A 27861-nucleotide genomic window follows, 5' to 3' on the forward strand; every position below is an offset into this window, starting at 1 on the left:
TGACTCAGGAAAGCAAATGAGTTCATTGGCGCGCATTCACGTGAGAGTTAGCTGTGTTCCAAAACGTTTTTCAAGACACTGGAATTGTCCAGTTGGAATATTATTGAAGTTCTAAGTTAAAAAGGCCCTAAAGATTGATGCTATACAACGTTTGACATGTTTGAACGAACGTAAATATAACTTTTTCTGACTTTTCGTCGTGAAATCTTCTGCGCGCTTCCTACACTTGGAGTAGCTTACTGAATGCGGAAACAACAAGGAGTTATTTGGACATAAATTATGGACTTTATCGAACAAAACAACATTTATTGTGGACCTGGGATTCCTGGAAGTGCCTTCTGATGAAGATCATCAAAGGTAAGTGAATATTTCTAATGCTATTTATGATTTTAGATGACTCCAAAATGGCGGGTATCTGTATTGCCTAGTGTATTTTTCTGAGCGCAGTACTCAGATTATTGCAAAGTGTGCTTTCCCCGTGAAGCTTTTTTGAAATCTGTCACAGCGGTTGCATAAAGGAGATGTTCATCTATAATTCTTTGAGTAACAGTTTAATATTTTATCAACGTTAAGGATGAGTATTTTTGTAAATTGTTGTGCTGATTCACCGGCAGTATTGGAGGCAAAATATTTTCTGAACATCACACGCCAATGTAAAAGGCTGTTTTTGGATATAAATATCAATTTGATCGAACAAAAAATGCATGTATTGTGTAACATGATGTCCTAGGAGTGTCATCTGATGAAGATCGTCAAAGGTTAGTGCATAATTTTAGCTGAAGTTCTGGTATTTGTGACGCCTGTCCTTGCTAGGAAACATGCTGTGCTGTTTTTCTTGTGTTGGAACTGTCCTAACATAATCTAACTTTATGCTTTCGCCGTAAAGCCTTTTTGAAATCGGACAACGTGGTTACATTAAGGAGACGTGTATCTTTAAAATGGTGTAAAATAGTTGTATGTTTGAGAACTTTGAATTATGACATTTTGTGGTTTTGAATTTGGCGCTCTGATTTTTCACTGGCTTTTGAATAGTGTGAACCGTGGGTGGGACGCTTCCCAAGAAAGGTTATTTAAGCTGTTCTTGCCATAATATGGACTTGGTCTTAGGGCTATCTTCTGTATACCCCCTACCTTGTCACAACACAACTGATTGGCTCAAACGCATTAAGAAGGAAAGAAATTCCACAAATTAACCTAAGGCACACCTGTTAATTGAAATGCATTCCAGGTGACTACCTCATGAAGCTGGTTGTGAGAATGCCAAGAGTGTGCAAAGTTGTCATCAATGCAAACGGTGGCTACTTTGAAGAATCTAAAATATATTTTGATATGTTTAACACTTTTTTGGTTAATACATGATTCCATATGTGTTATTTTATAGTTTTGATGTCTTCACTATTATTCTACATTGTAGAAAATAGTAAAAATAAAGAAAAACACTTGAATGAGTAAATGTTCTAAATCTTTTGACCGGTAGTGTATATTGCCTTGAAAGAAAATAAAAAGGTACAGAAGAAATCACAATCCACCAGACCGTGGGTCAAATACATTCAGATATGTCATATACATGAAAGACATGTAGTATGTTTACATTGTAAATTAAGTAAATTATGTACATTTACATTGAAAATCTAAAACACTCCTACATTATCAATTAAATATTTTCTTCTTATTCAAGTTTAATCTAGGACTACAACATATGTTTTGAGATCTTGATATATAAAGTGTTAGTGGTATGTGTAGTGTCATTACGTGAGTGTGTTTTCTCCATCTGCAGCCTTTTCAGTTGTTTGGTGTTATGAAAGACTTGATTTTCTTTTCATTTGTGTCAATTTATGACCTAAGCAACCAGGCAAAGGACGTTCAAATCAATTACCTTGGTTGATCAATCAAGTACAAGGGAGGTGTGAAAACCTGCAGAAACTTGGCCCTCCAAAAATTACGTTTTAAACCCCAGCAACATAATGAATGGGGCAGCTGTGGGAGACTCATCGAGGTGTTGCACACAGCTGGTAAGGCTTGGGACTGTGTGTAACCCCCATCTGAAAGTCCAGGCTGGGTTCCACCCCTGGAGGAGAGAAGAAGGTGAACCTCTGCAGCAGGGAGGTGAAGAACAGGAAGAGTTCCATCTTGGCCAGCTGCTCCCCAGGACACACCCTCTTACCTGGGGAGGGAACCAATCACAGTAAACCTTCTCTAACCGACACCGTAAAGCAGGGGTGTCAAACTCATTCCATGGAGGGCCCAGTGCCTGCAGGTTTTTGTTTTTTTCCTTTCAACTAGACAACCAGGTGAGGAGAGTTCTTTATTAATTATGACCTTAATTCAGCAATCAAGTACAAGGGAGAAGCAAAAACCTGCAGACACTCGGCCCTCCGTTGGAATGAATTTTACACGTGCTGTTATTAAGTTCAGAACAGTTACTTTGGATTGGGATACTAACACTAACGTACACTTTAAAACATTTCATGTAAAATGTACAGTAACTTACTGGCCGCAATTTATTTAGCAGTATTGCTACTGTAATCCATTTTATGGTACCAAAAATGTTACTGAAATGCAATTACCCATGCAGTGACATATTACACAGTGTTCTTAGCAAGTTTTTAATTTTGGTCACTTAGCGGGGACTCTTGTCTTTCGCAACTTACAGTCAGTGCATTCAAGGTTGATAAAAAATATATATCACAGTCCTAGCAAATAAAAGGTTTGTGTAACCTAACTGAAAATGTTGCTGTATTGTAGCTAAGTATATATTGTAGTAATTACAATTACTACAATGAATCTGACTATCTCTGGATAGTGCCAATTCAATACTGAGATATTCAAGGTAACTTGATGCCAGAGCAATGAAAAACCGTACAATACAGTAAAAGTGATTATCAATGTAAGAAAATTATTTCTACAGTATTTTACTGTAATTACAAGGGATTAGCACAATCAGATTGGCTGAAGGCGTTTGCACATTACAGCATATTAATGAATACTAGGTATTTAATATCACTTGCACTTCTAGAGGCTTAAACAAAGGTCTCCAAACTGGCCATGATTACAGGGCAAAACAGACCAAATGGTTAAATATTCAACCACTAACAGGTTTAAGACCCGCTACCATCCGTTTCCTATATACATTTTAGGGAACTACTACCACATACAAGGTACTAAGACACAGTGCCTTCGAAAAGTATTCAGAGCCTTTGACTTTTTGCACATTCTGTTATGTTACAGCCTTATTCTTCAATGGATTAAATAAATAAAAAATCCTTACCAATCTACATACAATACTCAATAATGACAAAGTAAAAACAGTTTTGACATTTTTGAAAATGTATTAAAAATAAAACACAGAAATACCTTATTTACATAAGTATTCAGACCCTTTGCAAAGAGACTTGAAAATGTAGCATCATGTAGCATCATACCCAAGAAGATTCGAGACTAATTGCTGCCAAAGGTGCTTCAACAAAGTACTGAGTTAAAGGTCTGAATACTTATGTATATGTGATATCTGTTTAAAAAAAAATAAAAAAAATAAAAAAGTTTTTGTTTTGTCATTATGGGGTATTGTGTGTAGACTGATGAGGAAAAAAACGATTTAATCAATTTTAGAATAAGGTTGTAACCTAACAAAATGCGGAAGAAGTCAAGGGGTCTGAATACTTTCCGAAGGCACTGCATATTTATGAGCCTGTCCCCTCCCACAATATCTCCACAATGCAATGTAATTTATAGTATGCTACAGTAAATATATAGCAGAACAGCAACACAGTACTCTATTATTGAATTGTATTGAAAATAAAAAGCAGCAGTTGCTAATAGTGAAGATTTAAATATACAGTATATCACAGCATACCAACTGATATTTGGTGTTTTGCATCACTTGCACTTTAAGCAAAGGCTTCTAAACTGACAGTGACGACAGGGCAAAACTGATCAAAAGGACATGGCTAGCCACTCAACCGTTAAAGGTTTGAGACTTGCTGCCACTGATCTGACCACTATATAAATGTAATTGTTAGGGAACCATCACCACATATCACTTCAATTGGTACAGCACTCTCACTAACGAGTGCAACAAATATCGTCTATTACAACACGCACCTCAAAATATGTTATTGAGTGGAAACAACAATAGCACACCCCCCTAGTTTTCTAAAAAGGCTTTTGGCTTTGCAAAAATGCAGGATTGGTACTGTATTCCATTATTGTCAATAACTCACTAGTAAGCTACTGTAGAGTTCAAGAACGAGGTTTGCAGAATTAAAAAAATATATTTGGGGGTACAGCACTCATGGTTGCAACAAATATAGCGTCTTACAAGGCACGCCTTAAAATATGTTAATGAGCCAGAGATTTTCACCACCCACAACATTTTCGGACAATTCACTAGAATTAATACTGTAAAACACATTTTCTATATTTTACTGTGCATTCTACAGTGTTTTACTGTTGAAATTAAAGAAAGGTCTTACAGTGTGCTGTAAAACAAATGTATGGTATTTTGCTGTGCATTCTACGGTAATCTACTGTATTCACTTTATACTGTTGGAGACTATTTGACTTGAGCCCATTTTATTCTGTTTATAACTGTATATAACTGTTAGACTAGCAGTAGTAATTATGGTGTTATGAGTTAGATGGAACTCAGACACTGGACAGAGGAACTCTGCCTAGAAGGCCAGCGTCCCGGAGTCACCTCTTCACTGTTGACGTTGAGACTGGTGTTCCAGCTACGGTAGTCATTTACAACATTAACAATGTTTACACAATGTTTACACTATTTCTGATCAATTTTATGTTATTTGAATGGTACATTTTTTTGCTTTTCTTTCAAAAACAAGGACATTTCTAAGTGACCCCAAACTTTTGAACGGTAGTGTATGTAAATCATTATTTGAATATGTTGGTAACCCGTATAAAAGTGATAATGCCCTCGAACCCGGTGTTTAGAGGATACATTGGCACTGGTTGCCGGCCCTCGACTTTGTCTCGGGCCTAACACCCGTGCCAATATATCCTCCAAACACAGCCTTCTCCGGCATTATCACTTAAATAGGAGGGCCTAGTCGGAAGGTATAAATATAAGTGCTTGTGTGACCTGTATGGGTTTGCGATGCAGCTGCAATGCCCAGTGTGGTGATTAAATCTAATTTCAGTTTTTCTCTGGGTCCGTCTGGATTATTGTACCAGAAATTAGAACATAACTATACAGTATAATACCGTTGATGTATACAGTAAGTAACTGATAAAATAAAATAAATGTCTAACAGTGTACTCTAACTATATAGGCAAGTCAATGATTCAACTTCAAGTCAATCAGTTAAACCGAGTCAAATATTACCATGTATGGAAGATGAGTTGTTCATGTACTATTTCCTATAGGGCAGCTTTATTTGGCACCAATTTGGGGTCAACTAATATGGAAGAAATGTAGTATAGTATTACCTAAAGAGAATGGAAGGAATGCATCTCTCTTCCTGAATTTGCCCTCCTGATCCAGGAAGTGTCCAGGGTTGAAGGTGTGAGGGGTCTCCCACTCTGACTCATCAAACAGGATAGACTGGAGGGTGCCAAGCACAATGGTGTTCTGAGGGGAAAAAACAACAGACATTATCTCATCAACAAGTACACAATGTTATGGCATCAAAGCTTTATGTGTAGTTGAAATAATAAGGAAAACACCTTATACTTTTAAGTGTAGGGATGTCCCTATATGTAACTGACCAAACACATTTAATTATTCTTCTGAATGTACAAACAAAACACAACATGGTGACAACATACTACACATTAATGTAGTTATAAGGAATACATCTTTATAAAGTGCTGAATCATACAGTAGATGCTCCGTGAGATCCCATGATTAAGTAGAACAAGTATATGATCTCTATGCTTGAGATGAGATGACTGACCTTAGGGATGGTGTATCCTCCAACCTCAGTGTCTCTAGTGGCCATGCGGGATACGTTGAGGGGTATGATATTCCCCATCCTCTGTGTCTCATGAATGACTGCGTCTGTGTAGGGCATGCTGTCCCTGTCTTCCATGGAGGGCTGCCGTGATGACCTAACAACTGCGTCGATCTCTGCCTGCACCTTGGCTACAACAGGGATACAAAATATAAAGACACAACACAAAGTCTTCATGCAAATGAATTGTGTGTGCGTGTGCGTGCCTCCATGTAAGAGACTTTTCTTAATCAATCAAGATCAATCACTTTGACAAACTGATTAAATGCTATAGGGGTGGAAACTTAGTCATTGTGATGGCAGTGGGAGCACTTACCTTGTATCTCCGGGTAGTTGATCATAAAGAGAAGGCCCCAATAGAGGGTAGTAGAGGTGGTCTCTGTCCCAGCCACAAATAGATCCAGAGTGCAAAAGGACAAGTTCTCCAAGTTAAACCCAGCCCTTGTGTCGTCTTCATACTGTGGAACAAAACACACCGAAACAACCTCAACAATAGGCTAGATACCAAAAATATTTGACAATTTAACGAGTTGACGATGCTGTAGCTAAATTACCAATGTGTCAAGAAAATGTGATAAAAAACATGTGTGCATGTGTTGCAATACAAATAATAGCTCTGAATCCACATTAATTTGGATGGTAAGTGTGCCCTGCACCCACCACTTTTTTTTAACTACTTGATTATGTAGAACCACTCCCTAATACTATTTTGTAGTGCAACTTTTCTCCAGTCCGACTTCATCATCATCATCAGTATAGTGGAGGGTAAACATATACTGTACGTAAACACCACTGCAGAAAAATACTATAGGGAGCATTACTTTATTCACTGCGAATGGCAATCAGTTTTTACTCAACTACTTTTTTTTACCACTACATCACTGATAATCATTGTCATTATCATCGTCACCTTTTCTATCTCGTTGAGGAAGCAGTCGATGAAGTCTCTTGGTGACGAGGGGTCGTTGTCCTTCATGTGCTCCTGAATCCTGATGTTGATGAAGGAGGTGACCTCCTCCCAGCCAGTGAAGATCCTTCTGTGAGGACCAGGAACCCGACGCATGACCCACGGCATCATGTTATACATCTGAGGACAGTAGGGGAGGGACGGACTGAAACCAGAATTCGGCCAGGGAATTTCAAACACAGCAGCCCCTCGAGGCCCCCATTTCTAGTAAAATAATGATAATTCTAAGCAAATACGATAATTTAGACCAGCCCACTGCAAAAAATATTTCCTGTAAAATGCACAGTAAGTTACTGTAATTTATTTTACAGTATAGCTACTGTAATCAATTTTACGGTACCAACACTTTTACTGTAATCTAAATTACAGTACCAAGTATGTACCTGTAATCTAATTTACAGCACTGATTACAATTACAGCATATTAGTGTAATTACCCAGTGACATATTACCCAGTGTTCTTTGCACGTTTTCATTTAGGTAAGTTAGTGGGCGCTTTTATCCTTAACATCTTACAGTTGGTGCATTCAACAAAGGTTGATAACAAAAACATATCAGTCACAGCAAGTAAAGAGTTTCTGTAACTGTTACTGAAAATGTTGTACTTAAGGATACTCTGATCTTTAAAATTGTAATTTCAACAAGATATCTTATGATATATATCTCACTATCTCTGGATAGTGCCAATACATTGCTGAGATACTCAAGGTAACTTGATGCCAACTTCCTGTACATTACTGTAATGTCAAGCAATGAAACAGTAAAATACTGTTAAAGTGACTAGTTAACTGTAAAAAATCTTACCTTGTTTTACTGTAATTACAATGGGTTGGAAAAAGCAGGTTGGCTGCTAGGCATTTGTATGTTAAAGCATTTCAATGAAAACTTGATGATTTATATTACTTGCACTATCAGAGGCCTAAATAAAAACCTCCAACCTGGTCGTGATGACAGGGCAAAACAAATCAAATGGACATGGTTACATTTTCAACCATTAAAGGTTTAAGGCCCATTGCCAATCTGATTATTGATGGGTTGTTTGCAAAGGAACAGCTCTTGCTAATTTTTGAACTCAAAACAAAGTTTTTCTGCAGATAAGTTACAAAGTAATTATAGAAATAGGGTGACTCCTCACTGCTGAAACAATAAATAGTGGAGAGAGCGCCTCAATCTGGTCCACGCTGAATTTTTCAGTGCGTAAAAAATAAAAATATGTGGGCAGGTAAAAATGTATTTGAACTCGCTTTTCACGATCTGACATAATTGTAGCTCACCTTCTGGGCTTTACATTGGGAACCAAATGAGCCGTCTTTTACAATGAGCCGGCTCAAAGAAGTGATTAAGAATGCCCATCACTAACTCTGGTCTGTTCCCTACATACATTCAATTGTTAGGGAACTACTACCAGATAACACTTAAATTTGTACAGGACTCTCACTAACTGGTGCTACAAATGTAGCCACTTAAGCCTTAAAATATGTTAATGAGCAAGCGATTCTTTCCCCTCCCACAATATTTTTCCACAATGTACCATCATTTACAGAATGCTGCATTAAATATACAGCAAAACAGCAATACAGTACTTTATTGTTGAATTATATTGAACAACTATTCAGAAATTGCTATTAGTGAATATGTAATTGTATATTAAAGCATACCAACTGATATTTGGTGTTTTATATCACTTGCACTTAACAAAGTCTTCTAAAATGACATTAACTACAGGGCAAAATAGATCAAAAGGTAGCCACTCAACCATTAAAAAAGTTGTACTTATCAACAAATAAATAAAATATCATGCATTATTAAGGTGTCTAGTATGATTCATAGAAGTTTCATATGATTTCTCAAAATAGTCACAAGACCACAACCAGAAATCGCCAAGATGTACTTTTACAGATTAATTTGGCACCAGAAGCATGTCATTTAAAAAAAAACTGTTTTACCTTAATTTAACTAGGCAAGTCTCAATTTCCGCTGAATGACGTGCCCAAAGTAAACTGCCTGTTGCTCAGGCCCTGAAGCCAGGATGTGCATATAATTGGTACCATTGGAAAGAAAACACTGAAGTTTGTAGAAATGTTTAAATAATGTAAGAGAATTTAACACAATAGATATGGTAGGAGAAAATCCAAAGAAAATCCAACAGGAATTTTTGAGAGCCCATGCTCTTACAATGGAATGTATAGGGGCATACTGAATTCTAGCACCCAGGATGCAATTCTTATGGCTTCCACAAGGTTTCAGCAGTCTAAGTTCAAGGTTTCAGGCTTGTAACTTCTAAAACAAATAAGAAATATCCGTTTTAGTACAGGGACAGACTTGGAAATTTGTGTATGCTCTCGCGATGAAGACAGAACGCACCTGCTAAAATCGGTTTCCTATTGAACATACTCCTTTCCGTAAGAAATATTATAGCTTGATTACATTTTAGGGTATCTGAGGAGTAAAGAAACGTATTTTGACTTGTTGAAACAAAGTTTAGGGGTAGATTTTCAGATTCCTTTCTCTGCATGTTGAACGAGTGGATTAATCAAATCGATGGCGCCAATAAACTGACTATTTGGGATATAAAGAAGGATTTATCTAACAAAACGACACAACATTTCATTAGATTGAAGTTGAGTTGGGCTATGGATATTCTTGATCAATATGATCTTACAGATTTACTATTATCCATTGGCCTTTACATGCACTACATGACCAAGAGTTAATGTAATTTTTTTTCATGGTTCTAGGCTGATTTAGATAGGGTTTTTGGGGCAAAAAGAGCTATGGCCAGTTTCTTACAAAGTTAGGTTCAATGGAAAACTTCAGTCCAGTCAGATTTCCTTGATCATTCTTGAATTGATGGATGGCCATAATACTTACATTAAAAAAAATCTATTAGTGCCTTTAATATTATTTTCTACTCTAGGGTAGACAATTGTAGTCAACAAGTCAAAGTAAGTAACCACATAAGGTTGAAGCAGTCTACAAATAGAATAAGAGAGAGAGAGATACTTACCCCGGCCCAAAAGCCTCCTTCCAAGTAAATAATCTCGTTCATTGTTTTCAGGAGGGTTTGGAATTGGTCATCGCTGTATTCAAAGCGGTCACCAAACACAAGACAGCAGATCACATTGGAAACAGCATTGTTCATCAGTATCTGGGGGTTGAAGGGTTTTCCTGCATGGACCAAAAGCAACCTTATTCCCCACAAAAGCAATATGGCTTACATCAAAAGTAAAATGTCACCATATAGGCTAGTGGCCAATCCTCAAAAAGGGCATTCGTTTCTGAGATACCCCTACCAGAGGTATAACAAAGCATAACCATGTTTTTTCCCCCCTCTAAGGTCTCCAATATATGACATTGATGGTTGTATACATAAGCTCATGTGGCCCAATATTGCAAGCTCTGATATTGCGAAAATGTTGAATACAAGTAGTCAATTGTCTGCCCAAACATATACAAACAAACAGCATTAGGATATCTTAAAGGATTTTGGAAATAGACCTGTAAACACACAGATACAATAGGAGGAAATATTAACTATGAATACATATGTAACTTTCTGATAGCTGTTCAATAGACAACTTCCAGGTCAAATTTGCTCTCATTCAGTGCTGTATGGTCCTGCCCAACAAAAATGCATACAGTTACACGTTTTTTTGATGTTGTGGCTATTGCAATCAGCTCTAAGGCAAGTGGGCCCAGACACTGAACACTCATTTATTTCAATCAAAGGTTCCTGTGTGGACGTTATACATTATGTTTGCCCCCCCCCCTCCAAATCCAATATGGTGTCCAATATGGCTGCGACAGCACCATTAACTAGTGGTTCAATTACCTCTGTACATGTTTTAAATGAGAGATATTTTTCAGATTTGTGTACCGTACTTATGACCTGTACTCAAGACAATTTTTTTGAACTTCAACTACATTACATGACCAAAAGTATGTGCTCAAACATCTCCTTCCAAAATAATGGGCATTAGTATGGAGCTGGTCCCCCCTTTGCTGCTCTAACTGCCTTCACTCTTCTGGGAAGGCTTTCCACTAGCTGTTGGAACATTGCTGCAGGAACTTGCTTCCATTCAGCCACAAGAGCATTAATGAGGTCAGGCACTGACTGATGTTGGGCGATTAGTCCTGGCCTGCAGTCGGCATCTCAATTCAGCCCAAGGGTGTTCGATGGGGTTGTGGTCAGGGCTCTGTGCAGGCCAGTCAAGTTCTTCCACATCGATCTCAACAAACCATTTCTGTATGGACCTCACTTTGTGCACAGAGCATTGTCAAGCTGACAGGAAAGAGCCTTCCCCAAACTGTTGCCACAAAGTTGGGAGCACAGAATCATCTAGAATGTCATTGTATGCTGTAGCGTTAAGATTTCCCTTCAGTGTAACCATGAAAAACAGTCCCAGACCATTATTGCTCCTCAAACCAAACTGTATAGTGCTACACGCTTCAAGACACTCGAAGGTCCCATTCTGTGAGCTTGTGTAGCCTACCACTTCGCAGCTGAGCCGTTGTTGCTCCTAGATATTTTGACTTCACAATAACAGCACTCACAGTTGACCGGGGCAGCTCTAGCAGGGTCGAAAATTGGACACAGAACTACAACAACGATTGGCTACTTTGTCTCCTCACCATTTAAGGACACACTCATGTCCTTGTTGATATGATGTAAGTGTGTGAATGAAATTAAAACATGAACACACATTGAAAAACTAGTTGGCTTCGCATATTCAAATCCAACAGAGGCATGGCAGTGCCACTCATAGTCCTATATATACACCAAGAGCCTTATGAAACCATTTTAAAGACAGAATAACACAATCAAAATGTGCAAGGGCTACATAAATGCAGGCTAAGGTATTTGAAAGTAATCATGTTGGCCATATTGGATTAAGAATTAAATTAATTCATATTAAAAGTCTTTATAGGTTTGAAAAAATGCCTCTCACAAAATTCATATTTGCAGGTGTTTTAACCTCTCAAATATTATTATGGCAGCCATATTTGATTTTGGACACCATATTGGATTTAATTTCTTTGGGATGCCCAAAGTAAAGTGCCCAAAGTAAAGTGGCCAAAGTAAACTGCCTGCTTCTCAGGCCCAGAAGCTAGGATATGCATATCATTTGGATAGATTTGGTAGATTTGTATAGAAAACACTCTAAAGTTTCTAAAACTGTTATAATTATGTCTGTGGGTATAACAGAACTTATTTGGCAGGCGAAACCCAGAGGACAAACCATCCAGGATTTTTTGGTTGTTGAGTTCACTGTGTTTTCAATTGGGCTTCTATGGTAAACTAGATTTATGAAGCACCTGGTTGCAGTTCCTATGGCTTCCACTAGATGTCAACAGTCTTTAGAAATTGGTTGATGTTTTTCCTTTGAGAAATGAAGAAGTACGGCTATTCAGAATGAGAGTCAAGCCAAGTGGACTCTTTTGTTTGGGGCGCACGACCTGTAGCTCGCTCCACTTTGATTTTATCCGCTATTGAACACAGTATACTTCGTCTTAAATTTGATTGATTATTTACATTTTAGGATACCTAAGGATGGATTAGGAAAGTTGTTTGAAATGTTTGGACAAAGTTTACAGGTAACTTATTAGATAATTTGTAGTCATGTTGGGTGAGTTGGAACCGGTGTTTTTCTGAATCAAACGCGCCAAATAAATGGACATTTTGGGGATATAAAAAATAAGTTTATCGAACAAAAGGACCATTTGTGATGTTTCTGGAACATATTGGCGTGCCAACAGAAGAAGATCTTCAAAAGTAAGGCATGAATTATATCGTTATTTCTGACTTTTGTGTCGCCACCTGCCTGGTTGAAAATGATTGTTATGCATTTATATGGTGGGGTGCTGTCCTCAGATAGTTGCATGGTCTGCTTTCACCGTAAAGCCTTTTTGAAATCTGACACCGCGGCTGGATTAACAAGAAGTTAAGCTTTATTTTGACATATTGCATGTGTATTTTCAAGAATGTTAAATATTTACAATTCTGTAGTTTGTATTTGGCGCCCTGCATTTTCACTGGATGTTGGTCAGGTGGGATGCTACTGTCCCACCTAGCCTAGAGAGGTTTTAAGGGAAAATATACTGCTCAAAAAAATAAAGGGAACACTTAAACAACAATCTGAATGAAAGAAATAATCTTATTAAATACTTTTTTCTTTACATAGTTGAATGTGCTGACAACAAAATCACACAAAAATAATCAATGGAAATCCAATTTATCAACCCATGGAGGTCTGGATTTGGAGTCACACTCAATTAAAGTGGAAAACCACACTACAGGCTGATCCAACTTTAATGTAATGTCCTTAAAACAAGTCAAAATGAGGCTCAGTAGTGTGTGTGGCCTCCACGTGCCTGTATGACCTCCCTACAACGCCTGGGCATGCTTCTGATGAGGTGACGGATGGTCTCCTGAGGGATCTCCTCCCAGACCTGGACTAAAGCATCCGCCAACTCCTGGACAGTCTGTGGTGCAACGTCGCGTTGGTGGATGGAGCGAGACATGATGTCCCAGATGTGTTCAATTGGATTCAGGTCTGGGGAACGGGCGGGCCAGTCCATAGCATCAATGCCTTCCTCTTGCAGGAACTGCTGACACACTCCAGCAACATGAGGTCTAGCATTGTCTTGCATTAGGAGGAACCCAGGGCCAACCGCACCAGCATATGGTCTCACAAGGGGTCTGAGGATCTCATCTCGGTACCTAATGGCAGTCAGGCTACCTCTGGCGAGCACATGGAGGGCTGTGCGGCCCCTCAAAGAACTGCCACCCCACACCATGACTGACCCACCGCCAAACCAGTCATGCTGGAGGATGTTGCAGGCAGCAGAACATTCTCCACGGCGTCTCCAGACTCTGTCACGTCTGTCACGTGCTCAGTGTGAAACTGCTTTCAATCGGTGAAGAGCACGGGGCGCCAGTGGCGAATTTTCCAATCTTGGTGTTCTATGGCAAATGCCAAACGTCCTGCACGGTGTTGGGCTGTAAGCACAACCCCCTCCTGTGGATGTCGGGCCCTCATACCACCCTCATGGAGTCTGTTTCTGACCGTTTGAGCAGACACATGCACATTTGTGGCCTGCTGGAGGTCATTTTGCAGGGCTTTGGCAGTGCTTCTCCTGCTCCTCCTTGCACAAAGGCGGAGGTAGCGGTCCTGCTGCTGGGTTGTTGCCCTCCTACGGCCTCCTCCACGTCTCCTGATGTACTGGCCTGTCTCCTGGGTGCGCCTCCATGCTCTGGACACTACTCTGACAGACACAGCAAACCTTCTTGCCACAGCTCGCATTGATGTGCCATCCTGGATGAGCTGCACTACCTGAGCCACTTGTGTGGGTTGTAGACTCTGTCTCATGCTACCACTAGAGTGAAAGCACCGCCAGCATTCAAAAGTGACCAAAACATCCGCCAGGAAGCATAGGAACTGAGAAGTAGTCTGTGGTCCCCACCTGCAGAACCACTCCTTTATTGGGGGTGTCTTGCTAATTGCCTATAATTTCCACCTGTTGTCTATTCCATTTGCACAACAGCATGTGAAATTTATTGTCAATCAGTGTTGCTTCCTAACTGGACAGTTTGATTTCACAGAAGTGTGATTGACTTGGAGTTACATTGTGTTGTTTAAGTGTTCCCTTTATTTTTTTGAGCAGTGTATAATAATAATTTGTCTTTGCCCCTTTGACTTTATTGCAAGACTAGGGGCTAAAGACACAAAATCCTTTCAGGAATGCAATTTAAATGTTTTCCTTAGAGCCAATTACAATAGCCACAACATCAACACATCTGTAACTGTATGCATTTTTGTGAGGCAGGACCATACATCACTGAACGAGAGCAACTTGAGAGAGCAAACTAAAAGTTGTCTATTGAACAGCTACCAAAAAGTGAAGTTTAGTCATAGTTTGATATTTCCGCCTACTGTATTGGTGTGTTTACAGGTCTATATTTCCAAAATGCCTTAAGATATCATAATTAGAATGTTGTTTGTTTCTCTTGTTTGCTCTGTCAACTTTCACTGCAGATACGGAAGTGCGACATAAGCAGATGCGGTGGATTTAGATGGATCCAATGCAAAAAAAACAGATATCTCTAACTTAACCCTCTAATCAAATTAAGCTTTATTTATTCAGGACATTTCAAACATGAAACGCAAGACAATTTGCTTCACAGGAAAAAAAACATGAAAAACAATCTGAAATATTTACTACACAAACATAAGAGGCAAAACAAAATAGCAATAAAAACAGAACTAAGCAGCACCCTAAGGAAAAGCAAAGCTAAAAAGGTTTGTTTTAAGATCTCTTTTAAATATGCCCACAGTTTCGGCCCCCCTCAGGTTCTCTGGCAGGCTATTCCAGAGGCAGGGGGCATAGTAACTAAAGCTGCCTCTCCATGCCTCTTGGTCCTACGCTTTGGGATAGTTAAAAGGCCAGTGCTAGAAAACCTGAGGGACCTGCTGGGTACATAACTTAAAAGCTTGTCTGACATGTATTGGGGTGCACAATCATGGATTGATTTAAAAACCAATAAAATAATCTTAAAATGAATTCTAAACCTCACAGGTAGTCAGTGCAGAGACCTTAAAACCGGTGTAATGTGTGCTCTCCTTTTGGTCTTGGTCAGTACCTATGCTGCAGCATTCTGTTTGTTTTGCAATTGACCAATGGCCGGAGATAATTACAGTAAATTCTCTCTCTGTGCTTCGTTCCAACAATAAGTACCTCGGTAAATAATAACTACCTTAAATCAATGCCGTGCTTTCTGATCAAGCTGCCAACATACATAAACGGAACAGTACCGGACCCAAAATCTAACCTTGTGGAACCCCACATGTGATATGTACTTAGTCTAAGTTATGTTCACCAAGGATGACAAAACTATCAACCGGTTAAATAGGTCCTAAACTAATGTAGAACTGAACCGGAGAGGCCAACCCACCTCTCCAGTCTGTCCAGAATGACATCATGGTCAACAGAGTTGAATGCAGCACTTAAATCCAAGAGAGCCGTTTGGCATCTGTGTTGGCTCTAAGATCATTTATCACTTTAACTAAGGCTGTCTCTGTGCTGTGGTAGGCCCGAAAACCAGATTGGAATTTTTCAAAAATACATTTGGTACTTAAAGTATTTAGCGGTTTGAAAACCATTTTCCAGAATTTTGCTTAAGAATGGAAGGTTGGCGATTGGCCGAAAATTTCTAAGAGCTGAAGAATCCAGATTACTTTTCTTCAGAAGGGGTTTCACCATTGCAGTTGGGGAAATTGCCTGTGAACAGGGAGTGATTAACAATAGCTTGCACTTCTTCAGATATGCAATTAAAAACTGTTTTGAAGAAGGTGGTTGGTATAGGATCGAGAAGGCAGGTGGAAGGCTTAAATTGTGATATCACTTTCCTGAGCATGTCTGTGTCAACCAGGGAAAATAAATCCATAGTGCATTTGCGTGGTAGGCTAGGGCACATATCAAACTTCTTATCAGGTCTTGCTTTACTGATAACAAACATTAGGCTGGGTATCTTCTCTCTGAAATACGGCGTAAACTCATCACATTTATATGTGGAGGAAAGTTCACATACATTTGCGGGGGTAGAATTTATCAGGCCATCAATGGTCGAAAAGAGCACTCTCGAATTATTCTGATTATTAGTGATCAAGTTAGAAAAATGAGCCCTTCTGGCATTTCTAATTGCCTTGTTATATATGCCAAGTTGCTCTCTTAGAATATCATAATGGACCTGCAACTTCTGCTCTGCCTTTCTGCAATATCTCTTTAATTCATACATTTCCTCACTAGTCCAAGGGGCTCTCCATTTGTAAGTCGCTCTGGATAAGAGCGTCTGCTAAATGACGTAAATGTAAATTTGGATCTGGCCTTTATCAACTTTACTGGAGCTATTCATTTGGTATTAAAGTTAAGTAAATCATGACAAGAGGAAGGAAGAATAGGTGACGGAGCATTGCTCATACACTCAATAAAATCTGTAGCAACTTCAGAGGTAAGATAGCGTTTCTTAATAATGCTTTCAAGATTACCCTCTGCTATGGGCAAAAGGTAGTAAAAAATACAAGGTGGTGATCAGATAAAGCAACATCAACAGTAGAGGATATATGGAAGGCCCTTGGTAATAACCAGGTCCAGAGGATGGTCCCGGTAATGGGTGGGCCCAGTAACATGTTGGATAAAGTCCATAGAGCTCAAAAGATTAATAAATTCAATTTTTATCATAGTTCTCAAGGACAATAGTTCAGATAAATCAATAAAGAAAGCGGGGCAGTGCTTTCGTGGTCTATACAGGGTTCCTACATGGAACAACAGATAGGACAGACACATCAGAACAAACTTCCTTTTGATTTATTTTCATACTATCTGAGAGATATAAGAAAGATCACCATAAATATGTATTTATCCCCTTATTTTAGGCACTAAACTATCTTCATACATAATTCCATAAATGTTTTAAAACTGGTACTGGGAACCTTCAGACGAGTCTTGTGAGGCTTGTGAGCATCCTAGAGAAAAACAACCGACGTACTTGTTCGAGGGAGTATCACCTTTCCGCATAGGGGTCATATTATTATTTAGCCTGGCCTCCCAAGTGACGCAGCGGTCTAAGACAAAGCATCGAAGTGCTGAGGCGCCACTACAGCCCCGGGTTCAATCCCAGGCTGTGTCACAGCCGGCCGTGACCAGGAGTCCCATTGTGTGGCGCACAATTGGCCCAGCGTTGTCCGGGTTAGGGGAGGATTTGGCGGGGGGGTTTCCTTGGCTCATTGTGCTCTAGTGACTCCTTGTGGCGGACCCGAGCACCTGCAAGCTGACTCCTGTCGTCAGTTGGACGGTGTTTCCTCTGACACATTGGTGCAGCTGGCTTCAGAATATAATTTCCGGTCACAACTTGCAGACTTGTTTACGTGCTGCTGTGCGTTTTGTTGCTAACCTTACTTTGCTACCTGACAACTTTACGGTTTTTACTTTTTAATTACCGTTTATATTTTTTGTTTTTCCCTCACTCGACTTTTTTTTCATTCAACTTTTTCACTCCGGACGCTTTATCTGGACATGGTTCGTCAGGACCACCAACAGCCGAAGCTAAGTAGTAACATTAACATGATGCGTTCTAATTGCAGTCGCTGTACTCAATATACAGGAGAATGATCGCCTTACGGCGAGGATAGCTGTGCTGTAAGCCCAGCTTCAGACGCAATCGTTAGGCAAGGGTAATTTCAGTGTAGGAAAGGATGAAACAGCGTCTGTGCCACCAGTAAGTACAGATAGTAGTATAAATCCCCTCACACGGTCCCCGCAGCCAGACAACTTTCCCATGGCTTCTGGAGGGTAATGCTGTAGGAATGCTCAACCGGTGTCGCTCATTCAGCCAACAGAAACTTTCAACCGGTTCTCCCCATTAAGCAGCGAGTCGGAGTCAGAGGCCGAGCCTTCTCTGGTCTCTACTCCTCCAGTTACGGGGTCTGAGACGCCGAAGCCTCCCACCATTAGTTCTGATAAATTGAAAACCCTAGTCATTGGCAACTCCATTACCCGCAGTATTAGACTTAAAACGAATCATCCAGCGATCATACACTGTTTACCAGGGAGCAGGGCTACCGATGTTAAGGCTAATCTGAAGATGGTGCTGGCTAAAGCTAAAACAGGCGAGTGTAGAGAGTATAGGGATATTGTTATCCACGTCGGCACCAACAATGTTTAGATGAAACAGTCAGAGGACACCAAGCGCAACATAGCTTCAGCATGTAAATCAGCTAGAAAGATGTGTCGGCATCGAGTAATTGCCTCTGGCCCCCTCCCAGTTAGGGGGAGTGATGAGCTCTACAGCAGTCTCACAACTCAATCGCTGGTTGAAAACTGTGTTATGCCCCTCCCAAAAGATAGAATTTGTAGATAATTGGCCCTCTTTCTGGGACTCACCCACAAACAGGACCAAGCCTGGCCTGTTGAGGAGTGACGGACTCCATCCTAGCTGGAGGGGTGCTCTCATCTTATCTACGAACATAGACAGGGCTCTAACTCCCCTAGCTCCACAATGAAATAGGGTGCAGGCCAGGCAGCAGGCTGTTAGCCAGCCTGCCAGCTTAATGGAGTCTGCCACGAGCACAGTCAGTGTAGTCAGCTCAGCTATCCCCATCCCCATTGAGACCGTGTCTGTGCCTCGACCTAGGTTGGGCAAAACTAAACATGGCGGTGTTCGCCTTAGCAATCTCACTAGAATAAAGACCTCCTCCATTCCTGCCATTATTGAAAGAGATCGTGATACCTCACATCTCAAAATAGGGCTACTTAATGTTAGATCCCTCACTTCCAAGGCAGTTATAGTCAATGAACTAATCACTGATCATAATCTTGATGTGATTGGCCTGACTGAAACATGGCTTAAGCCTGATGAATTTACTGTGTTAAATGAGGCCTCACCTCCTGGTTACACTAGTGACCATATCCCCCACACATCCCGCAAAGGCGGAGGTGTTGCTAACATTTACTATAGCAAATTTCAATTTACAAAAAAAACCCTGACGTTTTCGTCTTTTGAGCTTCTAGTCATGAAATCTATGCAGCCTATTCAATCTCTTTTTTATAGCTACTGTTTACAGGCCTCCTGGACCATATACAGCGTTCCTCACTGAGTTCCCTGAATTCCTATCGACCTTGTAGTCATCGCAGATAATATTCACATTTTTTGTGACTTTAATATTCACATGGAAAAGTCCACAGACCCACTCCAAAAGGCTTTCGGAGCCAACATCGACTCAGTGGGTTTTGTCCAACATGTCTCTGGACCTACTCACTGCCATAGTCATACTCTGGACCTAGTTTTGTCCCATGGAATAAATGTTGTGGATCTTAATGTTTTTCCTCATAATCCTGGACTATCGGACCACCATTTTATTAGGTTTGCAATCGCAACAAATAATCTGCTCAGACCCCAACCAAGGAGCATCAAAAGTCGTGCTATAAATTCTCATATAACCCAAAGATTCCTTGATGCCCTTCCAGACTCCCTCTGCCCACCCAAGGACGTCAGAGGACAAAGATCAGTTAACCACCTAACTGAGGAACTCAATTTAACCTTGCGCAATACCCTAGATGCAGTTGCACCCCTAAAAACATTTGTCATAAGAAACTAGCTCCCTGGTATACAGAAAATACCCTAGCTCTGAAGCAAGCTTCCAGAAAATTGGAACGGAAATGGTGCCACACCAAACTGGAAGTCTTCCGACTAGCTTGGAAAGACAGTACCGTGTAGTATCGAAGAGCCCTCACTGCTGCTCGATCATCCTATTTTTCCAACTTAATTGAGGAAAATAAGAACAATCCGAAATTGATTTTTGATACTGTCGCAAAGCTAACTAAAAAGCAGCATTCCCTAAGAGAGGACGGCTTTCACTTCTTTGAGGAAAAGATCATGATCATTAGAAAGCTAATTACGGACTCCTCTTTAAATCTGCGTATTCCTCCAAAGCTCAGTTGTCCTGAGTTTGCACAACTCTGCCAGGACCTAGGATCAAGGGAGACACTCAAGTGTTTTAGTACTATATCTCTTGACACAATGATGAAAATAATCATGGCCTCTAAACCTTAAAGCTGTATACTTAACCCTATTTCAAGTAAACTACTGAAAGAGCTGCTTCCTGTGCTTGGCCCTCCTATGTTGAACATAATAAACAGCTCTCTATCCACCGGATATGTACCAAACTCACTAAAAGTGGCAGAAATAAAGCCTCTCTTGAAAAAGCTAAACCTTCATCCAGAAAATATAAAAAACTATCAGCCTATATCGAATCTCCCATTCTTCTCCAAAAATTTGGAAAAAGCTCACTGCCTTCCTGAAGACAAACAATGTATACGAAACGCTTCAGTGTGGTTGTAGACCCCATCATAGCACTGAGACTGCACTTGTGAAGGTGGTAAATTACCTTTTAATGGCATCAGACCGAGGCTCTGCATCTATCCTCGTGCCCCTAGACCTTAGTGCTGTTTTTGATACCATCAATCACCACATTCTTTTGGAGAGATTGGAAACCCAAATTGGTCTACACAGACAAGTTCTGGCCTTGTTTAGATCTTATCTGCCAGAAAGATATCAGCTTGTCTCTGTGAATGGTTTGTCCTCTGACAAATCAACTGTAAATTTCGGTGTTCCTCAAGGTTCCGTTTTAGGACCACTATTGTTTTCACTCTATATTTTTTACCTCTTGGGGATGTCATTCGAAAACATAATGTTAAATTTCACTGCTATGCGAATGACACACAGCTGTACATTTCAATGAAACATGGTGAAGCCCCAACATTGCCCTCGCTGGAAGCCTGTGTTTCAGACATAAGGAAGTGGATGGCTGCAAACTTTCTACTTTTAATCTCGGACAAAACAGAGATGCTTGTTCTAGGTCCCAAGAAACAAAGATATCTTCTGTTGAATCTGAAAATTAATCTTGATGGTTGTACAGTTGTCTCAAATAAAACTGTGAAGAACCTCGGCGTTACTCTGGACCCTGATCTCTCTTTTGATGAACACATCAAGACTGTTTCAAGGACAGCTTTTTTCCATTTACGTAACATTGCAAAAGTCAGAAATTGTCTATCCAAAAATTATGCAGAAAAATTCATCCATGCTTTTGTTACTTCTAGGTTAGACTACTGCAATGCTCTACTTTCCGGCTACCCGGATAAAGCACTAAATAAACTTCAGTTAGTGCTAAATACGGCTGCTAGAATCCTGACTAGAACAAAAAGATTTGATCATATTACTTCAGTGCTAGCCTCCCTTCACTGGCTTCCTGTTAAGGCAAGGGCTGATTTCAAGGTTTTACTGCTAACCTACAAAGCATTACATGGGCTTGCTCCTAACTATCTTTGCAATTTGGTCCTGCCATACATACCTACACGCACGCTCACAAGACGCAGGCCTCCTAATTGTCCCTAGAATTTCTAAGCAAACAGCTGGAGGCAGGGCTTTCTCCTATAGAGCTCCATTTTTATGGAATGGTCTGCCTACCCATGTGAGAGACGCAGACTCAGTCTCAACCTTTAAAACCTGTTAGGGACAGACGTTCCTCAAAAATGCTATAACTTCAATTTCTCAAACATATGACTATTTTACACCATTTTAAAGATAAGACTCTCGTTAATCTAACCACACTGTCCGATTTCAAAAAGGCTTTACAGCGAAAGCAAAACATTACATTATGTCAGAAGAGTACCCTCCCAAAAAATAAATCACACAGCCATTTTCAATGCAAGCATATATGTCACAAAAACCAAAACCACAGCTAAATGCAGCACTAACCTTTGATGATCTTCATCAGATGACACTCCTAGGACATTATGTTATACAATACATGCATGTTTTGTTCAATGAAGTTCATATTTATATCAAAAAACAGCTTTTTACATTAGCATGTGATGCTCAGAAGTAGCATACCCACCGCAAACTCCGGTGAATTTACTAAATTACTCACGATTAATGTTCACAAAATACATAACAATTATTTTAAGAATTATAGATACAGAACTCCTTTATGCAATCGCGGTGTCCGATTTTAAAATAGCTTTTCGGTGAAAGCACATTTTGCAATATTCTGAGTACGGCTAGCTATTTTGACACCCACCAAGTTTGGCCCTCACCAAACTCAGATTTACTATAAGAAAAATTGGATTACCTTTGCTGTTCTTCGTCAGAATGCACTCCCAGGACTTCTACTTCAACAACAAATGTTGTTTTGGTTAGAAATAATCCATAGTTATATTGAAATAGCTCCGTTTTGTTCATGCGTTCAGGTACCTATCCAAATGGTGACGCGCCGGCGCGTTTCGTGACACAAAAAATCTAAATATTCCATTACCATACTTCGAAGCATGTCAAACGCTGTTTAAAATACATTTTCATGCGATTTTTCTCGTAAAATAGCGATAATATTCCAACCGGGCGACGTTGTATTCGTTCAAACACTGAAAGTAAAACATTGAGTCGTCTCCTGCACGCGCGCTCCAGTGTCATTGTTCTCAGAAGGACCACTCACAAAAACCCCTGCTGTTTTTCGCCCAGAGACTGGAGAGCTCTCATTCCACTTTCTGCCGCCTTCCTAGAGCCAATGGAAGCCTTAGAAAATTTCACGTTACAGCAGAGATGCTGTATTGTTGATAGAGATGCCCTAGTAGGAGAACAAATTGTCAGACAGGGCACTTCCTGTGTAGAATCTTCTCGGGTTTTGGCCTGCCATATGAGTTCTGTTATACTCACAGACACCATTCAAACAGTTTTAGAAACTTTAGAGTGTTTTCTATCCAAATCTACTAATTATATGCATATTCTACTTTCTGGGCAGGAGTAGTAACCAGATTAAATCGGGTACATTTTTTATCCGGCCGTAGAAATACTGCCCCCTATCCCTAACAGGTTTTAAGTCTTTATTGAAGACTCATCTCTTCAGTAGGTCCTATGATTGAGTGTAGTCTGGCCCAGGAGTGTGAAGATGAATGGAAAGGCACTGGAGCAACGAACCGCCCTTGCTGTCTATACCTTGCCGGTTCCCCTCTCTCCACTGGGATTCTCTGCCTCTAACCCCATTACAGGAACTGAGTCACTGGCTTTCTGGTGCTCTTCCATGCCATCCCTAGGAGGGGTGCGTCACTTGAGTGGGTTGAGTCACTGACGTGGTCTTCCTGTCTGGGTTGGCGCCCCCCCTTGGGTTGTGCCGTAGATCTTTGTGGGCTATACTCGGCCTTGTCTCAGGATGGTAAGTTGGTGGTTGAAGATAACCCTCTAGTGGTGTGGGAGCTGTGCTTTGGGAAAGTGGGTGGGGTTATATCCTGCCTGCTTGGCCCTGTCCGGGGGTATCATCGGATGGGGCCACAGTGTCTCCTGACCCCACCTGTCTCAGCCTCCAGTATTTATGCTGCAGTAGTTTGTGTCGGGGGGCTAGGGTCAGTCTGTTATATCTGGAGTATTTCTCCTGTCTTATCTGGTATCCTGTGTGAATTTAAGTATGCTCTCTCTAATTCTCTCTCGGAGGACCTGAGCCCTAGGACCATGCCTCAGTACTACCTGGTATAATGACTCCTTGTTGTCCCCAGTCCACCTGGCCGTGCTGCTGCTCCAGTTTCAACTGTTCTGCCTGCGGCTATGGAACCCTGACCTGTTCACTGTGATTACTATTATTTGACCATGCTGGTCATTTATGAACATTTGAACATCTTGGCCATCTTCTGTTATAATCTCCACCCGGCACAGCCAGAATAGGACTGGCCACCCCTCATAGCCTGGTTCCTCTAGGTTTTGGCCTTTCGAGGGAGTTTTTCCTAGCCACCGTGCTTCTACACCTGCTTTGCTTTCTGTATGTGGTTTTAGGCTGGGTTTCTGTACAGCACTTTGATATATCAGCTGATGTAAGGAGGGCTATATAAATTGATTTGATTCTGGGTTAAGCGAGCAGTGTGTCAAGAAGCAGTGCAGCTTGGCAGGTAATGTTTCAGAGGACGCACGGCTCTCAACCGTCGCCTCTCGAGTCCATTGGGGAGTTGCAGCGTTGAGACAAGATCATAACTACCAATTGGATATCACAAAATTGGGGAGAAAAAGGGGGTAAAATATGTTTAAAAAATAGATAATATTAGTGTATAGCCCAAACTACTCGGACACTACAGACAGAAGTTGGCAGATCGGCTGTACCGACTTCAGACGAGTCCCAAGACCCTTGTGCGGTAAGACCATCTTGTTCATGAGTGTCTCACATTTCCTTAGAGATGTTTTTGTGAGAAGACCGATTTTCGGGACATCTCATGGTCTGACAAACACCACTCTGGCTCTGCAACCTTTCACTGCAGATGCGGAAGGCAGATATCGGCGGAAGCTGCATTTGAGAAGCAGCCCATACAAAAAACTAGCTTAAACAAATGGATTTTGATGGGGATTTTTTAGTATTATGTTCATTTGATTTCCACAGGTGTAACGAACTTTGTTGAAAGAATGGTCGGACCAAGGCGCAGCGTGATTTGGGTTCATCATCTTTTATTAAGGTGAACCAGCAACAAAACAGAAAACCAACGAAACGTACAGCCTTGTAGGGCTAAAAAGCAACAATACAAAAATCAAGATCTCACAAACAGGTGGGAAAAGTCTGCCTAAATATGATCCCCAATGAGAGACAGCGATAGACAGCTGCCTCTGATTGGGAACCATACCCGGCCAACATAGAAATACAAAAACTAGAGTACCCACCCTAGTCACACCCTGACCTAACCAAAATAGAGAATAAAAAGGCTCTAAGGTCAGGGCGTGACAACAGGTGTGCGGAAATTTTAGGCCAAGGGTTAAACTGATGGATTTTTCTGGGTATTCTTTTATTATGATAATTACATTTCTGTCGGGGCGCTGACATCGACCTTAGGGGGTTAAGGGTGTGTGTGTCACAACATCTATATATGTAACCACTTTTTCAGGAAAATATTTTTACAGAACCCTCCATTTCATATATGGGAGACCTTAAAGATATGAATAAACAGTGTTTTGTTATACCTCAGGTAGGAGCATCTAAAAATGTTTTATTTCTCTACATTGAAGTTCAGTCTACAAAACTTCTCTAAGCACCGCAGCTCATATACAGCTTTGTTGTATTTTTTTGCTTGGTGCTTGGACTCCTGATCTGAACTGAATCTGTTTTCAGAAATCGAAACCGTTATCACTATATGTCTGTTGCATCCAAAACAGAGGCAACTCATGTGTAAACTTAACAACAATGCCAGTGCAGTGTCTACCCAAGTCTGTTATGACAAGTATATGAATTTCCTTGCAGGGACAATAGTTTGAATTGAACTGTAACCATATCAAGTTTCCACTGTACCTTGTTCACTCTGAATGGCTTCATTCAAACACTGCGCTTCAATCTGGATGGATGGCTCCAGACTCTTCTTGCCCAGTCCAAAGTTCCTCAGCGTAGAGAGAGCAAACCTCCTCTGTTGCTTCCATGGATACCCATTCGACATAACCACACCTAAGTGTAAGAACAGTTTTCAGTGAAGAAGCCTTAACATGTACCATACACTTAAAGATGTAAGTAAGCCTTGAAAAGTAGCCTTTTCAGAGTCAGAACAGCCAATAAGGGCAGGAGCATCTCCTGTTTCTCAAGCGTGGGGCAGCTTGATGTAAAAGTACACACCCTAGACAGGATTCTAGCCTGTCAGGGCCTTACCCCCCATCCATCTCCTTAATACTGATGGCCAAGCAAAGAGGCATGAGGTCCCATTTTTTGGACTCTTTGGTAGGACTTGAACGGGGATCAAACCCCCAACCTTTCCATTTTTAAGGATTGACACTAGTACAGTCAAAGTGTACAAATGTAATATTTCTACAATATTAATTTATCATTATGATCCATAATCAATTATCAGTTAATAACTGTAAGATGATGACAATGTCCTGCAGGCACAGGGTCAGGTCAGGCAGAGGTCGGTAATCCAGAGTAGTGGCAAAGATACAGGACGGCAGGCAGGCTCAGAGTCAGGACAGGCAAGGGTCAAAACCAGGAGGACAAGAAAAAGCGCGACTGGGGGGGAAAAGGCAGGCCCTGAGACAAAACACTAGTTGACTTGAACAAACAAGACAAACTGGCACAGACAGACAGAAAACACATGTATAAATACCCAGGGGATAAGTGGGGAAGATGGGCAACACCTGGAGGGGGGTGGAGACAAGCACAAGGACAGGTGATACAGATCAGGGCGTGACAAGTATTAAGTATGTGACTGTTACCTTTACTTCCCATTGCTTGACTTCCAATATATATATCTTCAAATAAGGGAATGGAGGGACGATCTACAAAACTGTCACCATTGTGGACCAAGGCCTCTTTCACCATCTTGTATCCACTCAGAATAACCCACTTTGGCCCTTGGTTTGCCGAAGGAATTCGAAGGCTGAAAATCTTTCCATATTTTTTTTCACACTACAAGAAGAACAACAACAAAGTTTGTCATCAAAAGAGTGCTAAGCAGCATTAAGTTAGCCTGGTGCCATATCTGACTGTGCTCTTGCCAAGCCAAACATTTCTCTGGCATGACAATGATTGACAAGGAGTTGGTATGATAACACAAACAGAATGATACGTTTAGTAAACCCACCTCTTCAAACTGAAGATGTATCTTAGCAGGATCAAATTGAAAAATGTTGCCAATGAAAGGCCATGACCAAGGTCCAGGAGGAAAATTCTTTGGAGTTTTGTTTTTCAGGAGGTCGGCAAGTACCAAGAAAACACAGAGGAAAATCAAAAAAGTCTTTATGTCTAACCATTCCAAAACAAAAGAATAAGGTAATTTGCTCATCTCACTACAAGTGCAACTGACTCAAAAAAGCACACAGAAACTAAACATAGGAATGAAGTGCCAGGGATTTCTCAGGAACCTGCTCCCTATCTCTCTGCTTCCAAAGTAATGTCATAATAACCACTGTTGTGCGTGTTCATACTTGGGACTGGGTGTGTGCTACTAACATAACTCAGAGTTCATGCATTTCCCCTTTGTACAGAGTTTTTTTTTCTCTCCTCACGATGACTACACAGAATTTCTCCTATAGATGTAAATTTCAGCTTTATTGCTAAGTCCTTAGCAATATTACTTTACCTTTACTTTAACTTATTTGAGTAAGATTATTATTACTTTTCCTTTATATTACTTATTTTTCTTGCGCGTGTGTTTGTGAAATCTAGCCTGATCAGTTTTATTCCAACAGAGAATATTACTGTAGTAACATACTGCTCTCTAGTGGTGGTAAAGTATCAACCCTGTTATAAACTCAGCAAAAAAATAAACATCCTCTCACTTTCAACTGCGTTTATTTTCAGCAAACTTAACATGTGTAAATATTTGTATGAACATAACAAGATTAAACAACTGAGACATAAACTGA

At 40.5% G+C, this 27861-nt stretch overlaps 1 protein-coding gene across 1 annotated transcript; it reads right to left on the reverse strand.

Moving 5' to 3' along the window:
• Positions 1–1449: 1449 nt before the first annotated feature.
• On the reverse strand, positions 1450–27406 carry LOC115192271 (cytochrome P450 2J2). Its single transcript, XM_029750582.1, has 9 exons — positions 27078–27406; positions 26710–26902; positions 25802–25951; positions 9943–10103; positions 6880–7056; positions 6286–6427; positions 5913–6100; positions 5446–5587; positions 1450–2164 (listed from the first exon to the last, which is right to left on the reverse strand). Exons 1-9 carry the CDS (start codon positions 27276–27278, stop codon positions 1989–1991), a joined length of 1530 nt encoding a protein of 509 aa, XP_029606442.1. The 5' UTR covers positions 27279–27406; the 3' UTR covers positions 1450–1988.
• Positions 27407–27861: the final 455 nt, after the last annotated feature.

This window comes from Salmo trutta, chromosome 4 (genome assembly GCF_901001165.1).
Source record: "Salmo trutta chromosome 4, fSalTru1.1, whole genome shotgun sequence".
Lineage (NCBI taxonomy): Eukaryota > Metazoa > Chordata > Actinopteri > Salmoniformes > Salmonidae > Salmo > Salmo trutta.